The following is a 14,430-nucleotide window of genomic DNA, read 5'->3' as shown; positions in this document are numbered from 1 at the left end:
TCGATTTTAAAATTCCCATTCTTGTTTTCAAATCCCTCCATGGTCTCGCCACTCCTCATCTCTGTAATCTCCTCCTGTCCTATAATTCCCCATGATCACTGTGCTCTGCCTATTCTGGCCTTTTGAACATCCCTGATTTTAATTGCTCCACCATTGGTGCCTTCAGTTGCCTAGGTCCTAAGCTCTGGAATTCCCTCTGGCTATCCATTTCTCTTTCCGCCTTTAAGACGCTCCTTAAAATCTACCTCTTTGACCAAGCGTTTGGTCATCTGCCCCAACATCTCCTTATATGGCTCAGTATCAAATTTTGAATTTTTTTTTTTTTTTTTCGATAATGCCCGTGAAACGCCTTGGGAAGTTTTATTACATTAAAGGCACTATATAAATATAAGTTGCTATTGTTGTTGGACCAGCCACATAAATACTGTGGCTACAAGAGGTCAGAGGCTAGGTATTCTGTGGCGAGTGTCTCACCTCCTGACTCCCCAAAGTCTTTCCACCATCTACAAGGCACAAGTCAGGAGTGTGATGGAATACTCTCCACTTGCCTTGATATGTGCAGCTCCAAAAACACTCAAGAAGCTCGACACCATTCAGGACAAAGCAGCCCGTTTCATTGGCACGCCATCCACCACCTTAAACATTCACTCCCTCCACCGGCGCACCGTGGCTGCAGTGTGTACCATCTACAAGATGCACTGCAGCAACTCGCCATAGCTTCTTCAAAAGCACCACCCAAACCCGCGACCTCTACCACCTAGAAGGATACAGGCAGCAGGCGCATGGGAATACCACCACCTCCAAGTAACACACCAGCCTGACTTGGAAATATATCGCCATTCCGTCATCGTCACTGGGTGAAAATCCTAGCACTCCCTCCCCAACAGCACCGTGGGAGTACCTTCACCTCAGACTGCAGCGGTTCAAGAAGGTGGCTCACCACCATCTTCTCAAGGTCAATTAGGGATGGGCAATAAATGCTGGCCTTGCCAGCGGCGCCCACATCCCGTGAATGAAATCAATCTCTATCAATTAGTCTACAACAGACCCAGACATGACGCTAGGAAAACCTCAGTGGTGGAGAGTTTTGGGAATGATAGGTCCAAAGTTACCTGTTCCTCCAATGCTACACTTAGCATATGTTGACCACCACTACAGCTCGTGTGGAGGACAAACGCCAACACAGACTGGTTGGGCAGATCAGCCGGTTTCGGTGCTGTCATTTCTAATTAATTGTGTCAGCAATGCAACTAGAATTTTCAGCAATCAATATTTTCCACATGTATTTGCTGATGTTCTGAGAAGCTGAAAAGATCAAGTGCTCAGGTATTGAAACAGATTATGGTTTTCAAACATTAACACTGACCTGTCACTGACGTGTTCAATCCAAAGTTCTAGCTCAGACTCTGAAGCAGCCTCTTTAATCTGTAAATTTAATATTCAAACCAAGCTGTGAAAAATAGTATACACAAAAAAGGAAAAAAAGTACATTTGCTGAAAATCTAAAGCAAGAACAGAAATTGCTGGAAACATTCAGCAGGTTAGGCAGCATCTGTGGAGAGGACATGTTAACACTTTGGGTGTTTTGACACAGGATCCACATCCAAAACATTAACTCTTCTGTTAGGAACATAGGAATTGCTAGAAGAAAAAAAGACCAGTCCACCTAGTTTGCCTTCTACCATCTTGGTAGAATGATGCAGCAATAATGGAGTTGTTGACTAATCATAGCAATCAATCTCTACCAATTAGTCTACAACAGGGTATGGTAGCATAGTGGTTATGTTACTGGACTAGTAATTCAGAGGACTGGACTAATGACTTAGAGACACGAGTTCAATCTCACCACAGCAGCTGGGGAACTTAAATACAATTAAATAAATCCAGAATAAAAAGCTAGTTTCAGTAATGGTGAAACTATTGGATTGTCTTAAAAACCCATCTGGTTCACTAATCTCCTTCAGGGAAGGAAATCTGCCGACCTTATCCGGCCTGGCCTATATGTGACTCCAGACCCACGCTTGACTCTCAACTGCCCTCTGAAATGGCCCAGCAACTGACTCAGTTGTATGAAACCACTACGAAAATAGAATAAAATCGGCATTGACTTAGGCACCAGATTTGGACATGACAAAGACACACCCAGCCCAGTCAACCCTGCAAAGTCCTCCTCACTAATATCTGGGGACCTATGGCAAAATTGGAGAGCTGTCCCACAGACTAGTAAAGCAACAGCCTGACATAGTCAATCTCACTGAATCATACCTTTCAGCCAATGTCCCAGACTCCTCCATCACCATCCCTGGGTATGTCCTGTCCCACCGGCAGGACAGATCCAACAGAGGTGGCGGCAATGTGGTATACAGTCAGGAGGGAGTGGACCTGGAAGTCCTGAACATTGACTCCAGACCCCATGACATCAGGTCAAACATCAGCTGAGGGAGGGCAGTAGGTGGTAATCCTGCTGATGAATCAGTACTCCTCTGTGCTGAACTCCACTTGGAAGAAGCAAGGGCACAGAATGTATGGGTGACTTCAATGTCCATCACCAAGAGTGCCTCGGCAGTACCAGTACTGACCAAGCTGGCCGAGTATTGAAGGACATAGCTGCCAGACAGGGCCTGCGGCAGGTGATGAGAGAACCAACATGAGGGAAAAGCCTACTTGACCTCGTCCTCACCAATCTAACTGTCGCAGATGCATCTGTTCCATGACAGTATTGGTAGGAGTGACCACCGCACAGTCCGTCTGGAGATGATGTTCCGTCTTCACACGGAGAACATGCTCCATCTGGGATAAATTCAGAACAGATCTAGCAGCTCAAAACTGGGCATCCATGAGGTGCTGTGAGGCATCATCAGCACCAGAATTGTATTCCACCACAATCTGTAACCTCATGGCCTGGCGTATCCCTCACTCTAACATTACCATCAAGCAAGGGACCAACCCTGATACAATGAGGAGCGTAGATGTACCTAAAAATGAAGTGCCAACCTGGTGAAGCTACAGCACAGGACCAGATGCATGCTAAACAGCAGACGCAGCATGTTATAGACAGAGTGATGATCCCACAGCCAATGGATCAGATCAAAGCTCTGCAGTCTTGCCACATCCAGTCGTGAATGGTGGTGGACAATTAAACAACAGGAGGAGGAGACACCATGAACATCCCCATCCTCAACAATGGTGGAGCCCAGCAGGCGAGTGCAAAAGACAAAGCTGAAGCATTTACAGCCATCTTCAGCCAGAGGAGCTGAGTGGATGAGCCATCTGGCCTTCTCCGGAGGTCCACACCATCACAGAAGCCAATCTTCAACCAATTCGGTTCACTCCACGTGATATCAAGAAATGGCTGAGCGCTCTGGATACAGCAAGGCTATGGGTCCTAACAACATCCTGGCTGTCGTGCTGAAAACTTGTGCTTTAGAACTAGCCGCGCCTCCAGTCAAGCTGTTCAGGAATGGGCAATAAATGCTGGCCTTGCCAGCGACACCCACATCCTGTGAATGAATTTAAAAAAACAGATTTGATACGAGGAAAACCCAAGTGGTATAGAGCTTTAGTCCAAAATCAACTGTTCCTTTCAAGCATCCTACACTTGCCACGTCATGTCTGAAATTACTCAAATACTGCATCTCAAAATGTTATTTTCTGAAAGGAATCTATCTAATATGCATTTGAATGAATCAAAGCAACTGCTTCTACCCTTTCCCTAGGGAGCCTGTAGCATAGGTTGATCATTCGCTCACTGAAATACTGGCCCGATATTAATGCAGAGACAGGCCGATAGTGGGCGACCAATGCACAACATCGTGAGATGCATGGGAATAGCTGAGTTCAATGGGGATGTCTCATCATTTTACTTCTGGGTTTCAAGTATCTACTGCGCGCGAGCGGGTATGGTGCATACCCGCTGACGTAATAAAACTCACTACGCACTTGGTTTGAGCATAAAGCAAGGCCTTAATCAACTTGTTTCAGAACATGGAGGTCTAGTAGTACTTCACTAGTTCCTTGTCTTACAAAATGTCCCCGACAAGCTGGGGCCGACGCCCGAGTATTTATACTCCTTGGACGGCGCCACCAGCTGGCTGTCCAGCATTATTTCATGAGTAGTTTCTTGATGAATGATGAGATTTATAACATTCTTCCTGCCTAAAAGATTTGGAAGTCCGACGACTTCCTCTTAGCCGATCAGGCGGACCACGAATAGCCGCAGTCTTTTAGATTTTTGTTTATGGCTAGAAGGCATGTCTCCCCGGACCATGTCTTGGTCCCTGGGCCGCTTGATCCGTACCGGTGGATCGACAGGGCCAGTGTTGCTCTGATCGACCCGAGGGAGGCTGGGGAGATCGTGACTCCGGGTGTGGGTCCCCACAGGCGCAGAACTGGCTTCATCCTGTTGGATAGCCGTGGATTGACCGGCATCCTGGCTTCGGGTGGCCATCCCACGAGGAGCACTCGGCTCCCAGAGTGGATCCGGTGGGGCAGCTGGCAGATATCTCGATGCCCCAGGTAGGGCGTCATCTTCAGAGGAGCGCAGAGTGTCGGCATCATCCCCGTGAGTCCCTCGATCGGTTGGGTCCGTGGAACCGGCCGGACAGGGAGCCAGGTCCCGGAGCGAAACGGTGGACTCCTGGCCATCAGGGTACTGCACGTGTGTGTACGTGGGGTTGACGTCCAGGAGTTCTACCTCATCGACGAGAGGATTGGTTTTAGATGATCGGACGAATCTTCGGAGCAGCACGGGGCCAGGAACTGCCAACCATGACGGTAGAGACGTCCCATGGGTGGAGCGACGCTGGAAGCTGAAGAATCGCTCGTGAGGTGTAACATTGGTAGACGTAGAAAGGAGAGACCTGATGGAATGCAACATGTCAGGGAGCATAGTTTCCCACTGCTGGTCTGGTAGGTTGCGTGACCTCAGCACAAGATGAACAGTGTTCCAAATTATAGCGTTGTATCTCAACCTGTCCGTTACCGATGGGATGGTATCGTTTTACTTGTGGCGATTCCCCATTGGGAGAGATAACTTTCGAGTTCGCTTGACATGAAGGAGGGACCCCGATCAGAGTGGATGAAATTGGCCGTACCGCAAAAGGGAAAAGACTCGATCAAGGCATTTGATCACTGTGGAAGTAAGCATATTGGGACAGGGTAAAGCAAAGGGAAAGCGTGAATATTCGTCCACCACAGTCAGTAAGTAGGTGTTTCGTATTGAGGAAGGCAATGGCCCTTTAAAGTCAATGCGGAGTCGCTGCATAGCGTGTATGAGCGAGCCATCCGATGGACGGAAGAATTGCGGTTTTAATTCCGCACAAATTCTACAGGAGGAGCACGTTCTTTTCACATCTTCCGTAGAAAATGGGAGATTTTTAGATCGCACAAAGTACAACATATGGGTAATGCCAGGATGGCATAAGTCAGTATGAAGATCCGCCAGAGTCGAAGTTAACATAGAAGAGCAGAATGCCCTCGTAAGGGTATCTGGGGCCACATTCTTTTTGCCGGGTCGATAATGTATGGTGTATCCAAAGGCAGCCAATTCCATCCTCCAGAGTTGTATTTTGTTATTCTTGATCTTAGTGCGTTTCCGGTTATCCAGCATAAAGGCCACGGAGCGCTGATCGGTTATAAGTGTGAAATGGCGACGAGCGAGAAAATGACTCCATTTACGTACCGCTTCGATGATGGCCGTAGCCTCCTTCTCGACAGGAGGATAATGGTGCTTGCTACCCTGCAAAGTTCTGGACAGAAATGCAACAGGTCGACCACCTTGATTTAAGGTAGCAGATGCATCTGATGCATCGCACTCGACCACGAAAGGAAGATTTTCATCAATGGAACGAAGCGTGGCTTTTTCCAGTTGTCGCTTGAGGAGGATGAAAGCTGAAATAGCCGTTGCCTCTAATGGAAATGACTGCGTGAAGCAGGGGCTGGATCTTGTTGGAGAAGTGGGGTATCCATTTCGCATACTAGGCGAACATGCCGAGTGCCCGACAAAGAGAGCCGAGATTCGTAGGGGGATGGAGCTCCTGAAGCGGACAAAGTCGCTCCGGATCCGGTTTGATGACACCGTTGCCCACCCAGTAGCCAAGGATGTTGACTGATGGTACTGATTTCACAGATTTGGACTCATTTAAGGTTAAGTTGCAACAATGGAGAATGTCAAAAAAATTCTGGAGGTTGGCATCATGCTCCTTCTGGTCATGACCAGCAATGGTGATATTATCCAGATATGGAAAAGTGTCCGTTAAGTTCTCCTATTTGACTAGGCTATCCATTGCCCGTTGAAAGACGGCCACCCCATTGGTGACCCCAAATGGAAGGCGACAAAACCTCAAAGGCCGTATACTTCTTGTCAGAATCCTTTAATGGCACTTGATGATATGCGCTCTTTAAATCAAAAGTTGAAAATACCTTGTAGTTGGCAAGGTTATTGACCATGTCATCCATGCGTGGTAGTGGGTAGGCATCCAGGTCGGTATACTGGTTAATAGTTTGCGAGTAATCGATGCAAAGACGTTTCTTGTGTTGCTTCAGAGGATTTTTGACGACGACGACGACAACTTGAGCCCGCCAGGAAGATGAACATGGCTCAATGATACCGTCAGCTAGAAGGTGAGAGATTTCTGTCTCGATAAAGGATCGATCATCTTGGCTGAAACATCGTGATTTAGTGACTATGGGCTTACATCGGGGGGAAAAAATTGGCAAACAACGAGGGCTCGTCGAACGAAGCCGCCGAAAGTGCACAAAACAGTACTTTGGAAATAGTAAGCTGCGGTTTTGACCCTCCAAACTCGAAAGGGAGTCTTTTGTGTTGTTTCTGGAAATCCTGTCCCAGGAGCACATCACTGCATAGGTTGTTGAGCACCCCGAGCCAGGTGGAGAAATAAGTGTGGCCATTGAGAGTAAGGTCGACAAGACAAAAGACGGAAGAATTGGTGGTCAGTGACGTCAGAGCCATTGCAATTTCCCTGTCCGAGGGGTAAATACGCAGTTTTAACTTACTGACAGCCCGCTCACTAATGAAGCTGTCCGAGTCGATTAGTGCACTCAAAATGTGTCCATTTACCGAAACCTTCGTGGCTGCATGGGACAGACTTTGGGGAAAAACAACTGTGATGGGAGGAGGGGTAGTTTTACCCTTGAAAGCTGTAACCTTAGTAGTGGTTCTTGGGGGAGGAGCAGTTTTATAGATTGCAGCTGTGACCTTAGTAGTGGCTCTTGGGGGGGGGGGGGGGGGAGGAGCAGTTTTATAGATAGTAGCTGCAAAACTAACAGGAGCTCTCGACCGGTATACCTTAGAAAAGTGGCCTTTCTTACTAACAGTGGCTCTTGACTGGCATACCTTAGAAAAGTGACCTTTCTTGCTGCAATGATTGCAGGTTGCATTACGAGCAGGACAAAATTTCCAATAATGGAACGCACCTCCACAGAAGAAACACTTCTTTCCAGATTGCCTAGATGCCGCTAGGGCGGGGTTGTCATCAGTGTAGGTTTCTAGGGTAGGGTTGTCATCAGCCGGGTTGGAGTCGTCATCCGTGAGGGCTTCCCGCCCGAGGCCTATCGAAAAAGTCACTAAAAGTGATAGCAGCAGCCCGTGCACATGGTGAAAGATAGGTGTCTGCATTCCTCTTTGCTAAGTCCAGAGAACATGCCTGGTGATAGGCAGCTTGTAACTTGAGGGTTTTATTCTCCAACAGACGCTGACGTATGAAGAGAGACGCAATCCCATTAATAAAGGAATCACAAATTAACTCCTCCTGGTACTGCTCAGCTGTAGCAGCTTTAAGATTACAATCCTTGCTGAGCCTGCAAAGTTTCTGAAGGAATTCGTCAAGCGATTCCCCGGGTTGTTGTCGAGTTGTGGCCAGTAGATGCAGAGCAAAAATTTCATTTGGGGACTTGACATATAGCTGCTGTAGTATTTGGATAGCGGCGTCATAGTCTACACAGTCTTCGATATAATCAAACACATGAGGGGATACATAATTAGCAAGCATTCGTAACTTGTTAGGAACATTCTCACCACACTCCTCAAGGAAGTTGCTAAAGGTACGATACCAGTGTTTCCATACCTTAGCAGCTATAAGTGAATTCGGGTCCAGGTCAAGACGGGCAGGTCTGAGTAGTTTCTCCATGATGGATCGATTACTTGTCCGAGTTCCCTTCTACGGTTTGAGTTGTAGCTGGCTGTTCCCGAATCACCCAAAGTGTGGAGTCGATATCAAGTTGATTAAATTGACGTAATAAAACTCACTACGCACTTGGTTTGAGCATATAGCAAGGCTTTAATCAACTTGTTTCAGATCATGGAGGTCTAGTTGTACTTCACTAGTTCCTTGTCTTACAAAATGTCCGATAGCTGGGGCCGACACCTGAGTATTTATACTCTTTGGACGGCGCCATCTGCTGGCTGTCCAGCGTTATTTCACGAGTAGTTTCTTGATGAATGATGAGATTTATAACACCCACATAACGCAATTTCATCTCGACTATTTAAAGGCCCAGTTCACAGATGCAATGAAGGAGGAGGTTTGGACTTTGTTACATTGGTTTGGAATGAGTACATGCACAGATATGGAAGGAAGCTGGGCAAAGGCCGCGTCCAGATTTAATGAGGCATTCCTGGATGTACTGCTGGATACAATAAGGGCCAGAAAGGAGGCCCTGTTTCCCAGCAATGGGAAAAAGAAACCTGCAGCCATCACAAAGAAGGCGTGGCAGGAGGTTTTTCCAAGAAGGAAGTAGCAGGAGCGTCATAATGAGGACATGGATCCAGTGCAGGAAGTGCTTTATTAACCTAACCAGGTCAACAAAGCTGAGCAAAGTTGCAGATTCACCTGCATTCTGTAATGCACCCCCTCTCACTCTGTCTTGTCAAGCGTACTCCAGTCACATAATTTTTACATCCACTTAAGTTTCAGCAGCATCCATTGTTCCGTTTCAATGCACATCCTCACCTCCCCCTCCCTCCATCCACCACGGCCACTCATTCCAATCCGCATGCAATCTAACACCACCTCAGTTAACTCCCCGCGATTCTCAGCACACATCCTGAAATAACACGGTCAACAAGCTTCTTAAATACAGGTCAGTGCCACTCGTGATGCATCTGCCCGATTGTCACCATCATCAAATGCACTGCATCCAGGTCGTGCCACCCTTGCAGGAAAAGAGGGGGCAAGAACTGGAGGCGGAACCCCACAGATCATGGAGCTTAGCAGAGCAGAAGAGGAGGCTTTGGAGACAAGCGGCATCTTGCTGAAGATGGCGAGATTGGTAGTACGTTGCAGCAGGGTGACACAATTAATCTCTCAGATCCACATCTCCTACGAGAAAAAGTAATCTGGAGTTAACTTAAGCACTTAATCAAATGTGATCACCTTAATCATGTGCATTTCAACATTTGTACAGTCCCACAACTAAATCATATCAGTCTCTTTTCTCCTCCAGGGGAATCACGTGATGACAAGGAATCCTCAAGAGGAGCTCAATCTTGCTGAGGGTGCACTGTCACAGGACACATGCGTGCCATGCACCAGCCTAGATACGAGCACATCAGTGGGTCCTCTTAGAGAGTTAGTAGGATGTCACCAGATGAATTGCACTTCACAAGTGACCACACGCAGACAGTGGTGGCAGGGACAACTGTGGAGAGTCTGCATGGGAGGGCACAGTCCACTTCAAGCTCTGCTGGATAGAGATGCGGAACCCGGAAGGGGGGGGGGGGGAAGAAACGTCATCAATGAAAAGGAGAATGATAGAGGGTCAGCAGCAACTGTACAAGGTACTGGCAGTCCTGGCAGGCACACTCTCCACAATGTCCCAGAGGATGGAGAAGTCCAGCTCAAACATTTGATATCACAGGCTTTTCCAAAGATACAATCTTCCATTGAGAGACTGGCCTCCTCTATGGAAGTTGAATCTCGGCACATTAATGAATCTCTGCAGGCCCAGATGGCAGCCTTGCAAACTCTGAACACCAACATGTCTACTGCGTTACACAGGCTAGCAGATAGATTAGACGTGGGCTTCCAAGGTATCACTGATCTCCTCCAAGCTGCTCTCCCACAGAGAGGCAGGGGTGATGTGCCGCTGGCCTAAGAGAGGGAGGCTGGTGATAAGGGACATACAAGTGCAAACTCCTCTCAAAGTGTTTGCATGTCTCAACTGTGCCCATCCCTCAACCAGTACTCGACATGCTGCCTCCTCTCCCGCTGGCCCAGTCTGCCCCTGCACGTGCAGGTGGAGCAGTCATTGGCGGATTCCTCACGGGCTCCAATATCCAGAACTCTCGGCTCAGAGCCCCTCAAAAGTCAGAGCAGGGATCAGAGCAGCCTGCCACTACATCTGCTGAAGCCACAGCAGGGATTGTACCACGTAGAAATGCCAGACAGAGAAAAATAAAAAAGGAAAAGCTTTATAGTTTACCATGGATATGCACATCGGTGTTTTTGAATATGTTAACATGGTTAATTTCTTAAATCAAATAAAATTAATTACTTTGCACCACTTTTCCGCATTCCCCATTCTTGAACGGCGAGTGTCAACTCTGTTTTTCATCTGTTTGGTGCTGAATGTGAAGGCATGAATTGACTGACACCAATTGGTGGATGTGAAATGAGTAGATGGAAGGTTACAGGACTGCTTGTGTATCTGGTTGGGGGGTGTGGAGGAGAGTGGCAGTGGATATTAGTTACTTTGATCCAGTGAGAGTGACTAACTGAACCTTTGCACTATTAGGGCAATGTTTGGACTATTAGTAGCAATGTGAATGGCTGGTCTGGCGGTGCACCTCAGTTGAATTCATAGAAACATAGAAAATAGGAGCAGGAGTAGGCCATTCGGCCCCTCGAGCCTGCTCCGCCATTCAATAAGATCATGACTGATCATCCAAATTCAGTACCCTGTCCCTGCCTTCTCCCCATATCCCTTGATCCCTTTAGCCTTAAGAAATATATCTAAATCCTTCTTGAATATATTTAATGAATTGGCCTCAACTGCCTTCTGTGGTAGAGAATTCCACAGGTTCACCACTCTCTGGGTGAAGAAATTCCTCCTCATCTCTGTCCTAAATGGCTTACCCCTTATCCTTAGACTGTGACACCTGGTTCTGGACTCCCCGGCCATTGGGAACATCCTTCCTGCATCTAGTCTGTCTAGTCCTGTTAGAATTTTATAAGTTTCAATGAAATCCCCTCTCATTCTTCTAAACTCCAGTGAGTATAAGCCTAATCGACCCAATCTCTCCTCATACGTCATTCCTGCCATCCCAGGTATCAGTCTGGTGAATCTTCGCTGCACTCCCTCCATGGCAAGAACATCCTTCCTCAGATAAGGCGACCAAAACTGCACACAATACTCAAGGCGTGGTCTCACCAAGGCCCTGTACAACTGCAGCAAGACATCCTTGTTCCTGTACTCAAACCCTCTCGCTATAAAGGCCAACATACCATTTGCTTTCTTAACCGCCGACTGCACCTGCATGCTTACCTTCAGCGACTGGTGCACAAGGACACCCAGGTCTCGTTGCACTTCCCCTTCTCCCAATCTATTGCCGTTCAGATAATAATCTACCTTCCTGTTTTTGCCACCAAAGTGGATAACCTCGCATTTATCCACATTATACTGCATCTACCATGCATCTGCCCAATCACCCAACCTGTCCAAATCATACTGGAGTTCCTCGGCATCCTCCTCACAGCACACACGCCCACCCAGCTTTGTGTCGTCTGCAAACTTGGAGACATAATTCTCATCAGATGTGGAGTGCCGAGTGGCTCGTTTCTCCTGCACCTCGTCCTCACTGCTGTGCAGAACACAGCACATCCTGGGGGCCTTTGCTGGTGAGTACTGAAGAAAAAAATGGACTGCTCTTGCACGTGATGAAAGTATTCATAGAGCTCCAAACCTGTCCAGGCACCTGAAATGCAACGTGAGCAGGCCCTCTACAGATTTCTGCAACTACATGATGCGACAATCTCAGCGTTCAAAATCACTGCTCCTCCGTCAGATCAAGGAAGCCGAGCCTTTTCTGTAGACCTCGTTAGGTGGGTAGTGCCTCCTTCAACATAGAAACATAGAAGATAGAAGCAGGAGTCGGCCATTCGGCCCCTTGAGCCTGCTCCGCCATGCAATGCGATCACGGCTGATCATCCAAATTCAGTACCCTGTCCCTGCTTTCTCCCCATATCCCTTGATCCCCTTAGCATTGAGAAATATATCTAACTCCTTCTTGAATATATTTAATGAATTGGCCTCAACTGTGGTAGAGAATTCCACAGGTTCACCACTCTCTGGGTGAAGAAATTCCTCCTCATCTCAGTCCTAAATGGCTTACCCCTTATCCTTAGGCTGTGACCCCTGGTTCTGGACTCCCCCGCCATCGGGAACAGCCTTCCTGCATCTAGTCTGTCTAGTCCTGTTAGAATTTTATAAGTTTCAATGAGACCTCAACCCCTCTGTTGCTGCCTTCTCTGATGGCCACCTACAGCTCCCTCAACAGCACGCCATTGCTGCTGTTGATCCTCATCTTCTTCCGAAGTCCAATCAAAAGCAGCCATGGCGCCACCCATCATGAGCTTCTCCATCTGAACAACTCAAAACTCTCTAAATCACTCGCTCAGACCAGGTATTCTCACCAAACTTAGAAAGCAGCTGTGAGCACTGAACCTTTATTCAAATTGAGTCTCCTGACCTTTAACCACCCCGATAAAGTGCCGCTCAATCTCACCTCGGTTTCAATGCCGAGTTTCCCAAACCCTGGGAAACGTATGCAGCAGCCGGTAATTCCAAATCGGGCTCCCAATCGCATTATAAGATCCCAATTTACATATGTTAATGACTGTCCCACCTCTCCACGGCGGAATACTCGGGTGCCCCGATATCCGGGCGCGTGTGTGGTGGGTTAGGGTTGCGCTACTTGTATTTGACTGTTTAACCCCGACCCTCATCAGGACCGCAAATTCTGGACCTATAACTGTAAAACTACTTTGTACCAATGCTATAGGTATAATGTAAATGCACCCTGAAATGATCCATTGCAAATCCACTTTTGTGCAAATTAATGGTGAACAACAATTACTTACGAATACTTGCATCATGTACAATAGTCCAGTTTTTTTTTTTTTTTAAATGGTGGAGGAGACAGTAAAGTTTGGGTGGTTCCTTGCCCTTTCAGCAGATGCAAGCTTTGTAAGTCGTAATAAAACCCAGACGTGATGAACTGTCCAGGGTCCAGGAAGGACTTGCAGTTGAGTGAACAAAGAATTGGTGATTCCCTCTGCATGCAACCTCAGGAATGCTACCTTGATCAACTTCCAAGCTTGCACCCCAGGCTGTCTGAATTTCAATACTAAATTAATAACCCAATGCCTGATTAAAAGAACATTTTTTTTTTTTTTTTTTTTTTTAAGTTTAACATATAAAAGAATGGCATAGAAAAAAGATATTTTTGAATTTAGGAAAAAGTATTAAAAACTATGTTTGAATTTAGCTTTGTAACTTTAAAAAAAAAATTCTGCAAGAAAAGGGAATTAAACCCAAGTAGCCTGGGAATTAGTGGCTAGCTCTCTCAAGTAACCTCCAGAGGAAAACTCTTTTCAAATCTGCACAGCATCACTTCCAAGATATCCACTACACTTATTTTGAGTGTCTGTGTCACATTTCCATAAGCTTGAAGTAAGGAATGGAGTCTGGGCCATTTATATGCTCGCTCTCCATTCTGTCTCAAATGGAAACATTACAGAGGGTTTAATTAGTAGCTAATAGATAGGCACTGTGACTGCTAATGTAAAAGATGCATCTGTTTGCCTTTTCCTGGGGAGTTGAGAGGGAGAAGAATGTGGCGAGAGACTGGGAACACTGGGAGACACAAAAACTAGTCAGGTACTGTTGCGCATTTTACGATCCCCTTTTAAAAAAAAATGTTTTTTGGGATGCATTTACACTTTTTAAAGGTGGAGAAGGGTCCATGTCGAAATAGCGATCACCAAGCTATTAAAGTCCTATGGCACACATCGATCAGCTGGATGGGGAATGGATAGGAGAAGACGTAGAGGGAAGCATAGATCAAGATTTCGGGAGATCTAGTGGGCAGCATCACAGAAGGAAAAAAACGTAAAATAGTGGCAAACAGTGACGATGATACCAATCGACTGCAACAGGACATAGAAAGGCTAGCAGAATGGGCAGACAAGTGGCAGATGGAATTTAATACAGAGAAGTGTGAGGTGATGCATTTTGGCAGAAGGAACAGCGAGAGGCAACATACACTTAATGGCACAGTTTTAAAGAGTGTGCAGGAACAGAGGGACCTGGGGGTTAATGTGCATAGGTTCCTGAAGGTGGCAGGACATATTGAGAGAGTGGTTAACAAAGCAAATGAGGTCTTGGGCTTCATAAATAGAGGTATTGAGTACA

At 46.8% G+C, this 14,430-nt stretch overlaps 1 protein-coding gene across 5 annotated transcripts in view; it reads right to left on the bottom strand.

Annotated features, from left to right (window-relative positions):
* tgds (TDP-glucose 4,6-dehydratase) overlaps positions 1–14,430 on the bottom strand; it is an 80,846-nt gene that overhangs the window by 13,356 nt on the left and 53,060 nt on the right. For 4 of the 5 annotated variants that reach the window (XM_085998567.1, XM_085998569.1, XM_085998570.1 and 1 more), the window contains one exon: positions 1,367–1,425. The exons of the other annotated variant lie outside the window; for it this stretch is intronic. In XM_085998567.1, the coding sequence (XP_085854693.1) occupies positions 1,367–1,425 (59 nt within the window). The remainder of the gene's footprint in view (positions 1–1,366; positions 1,426–14,430) is intronic. 5 annotated transcript variants of the gene reach the window in all.

This window comes from Somniosus microcephalus, chromosome 10, assembly GCF_052327205.1.
Source record: "Somniosus microcephalus isolate GS21.2 chromosome 10, FLI_Smic_1.0, whole genome shotgun sequence".
Taxonomy (NCBI): domain Eukaryota; kingdom Metazoa; phylum Chordata; class Chondrichthyes; order Squaliformes; family Somniosidae; genus Somniosus; species Somniosus microcephalus.
Note: the sequence above shows the minus strand (reverse complement) of the source record. Positions and strands in the feature narration are given on the sequence as shown.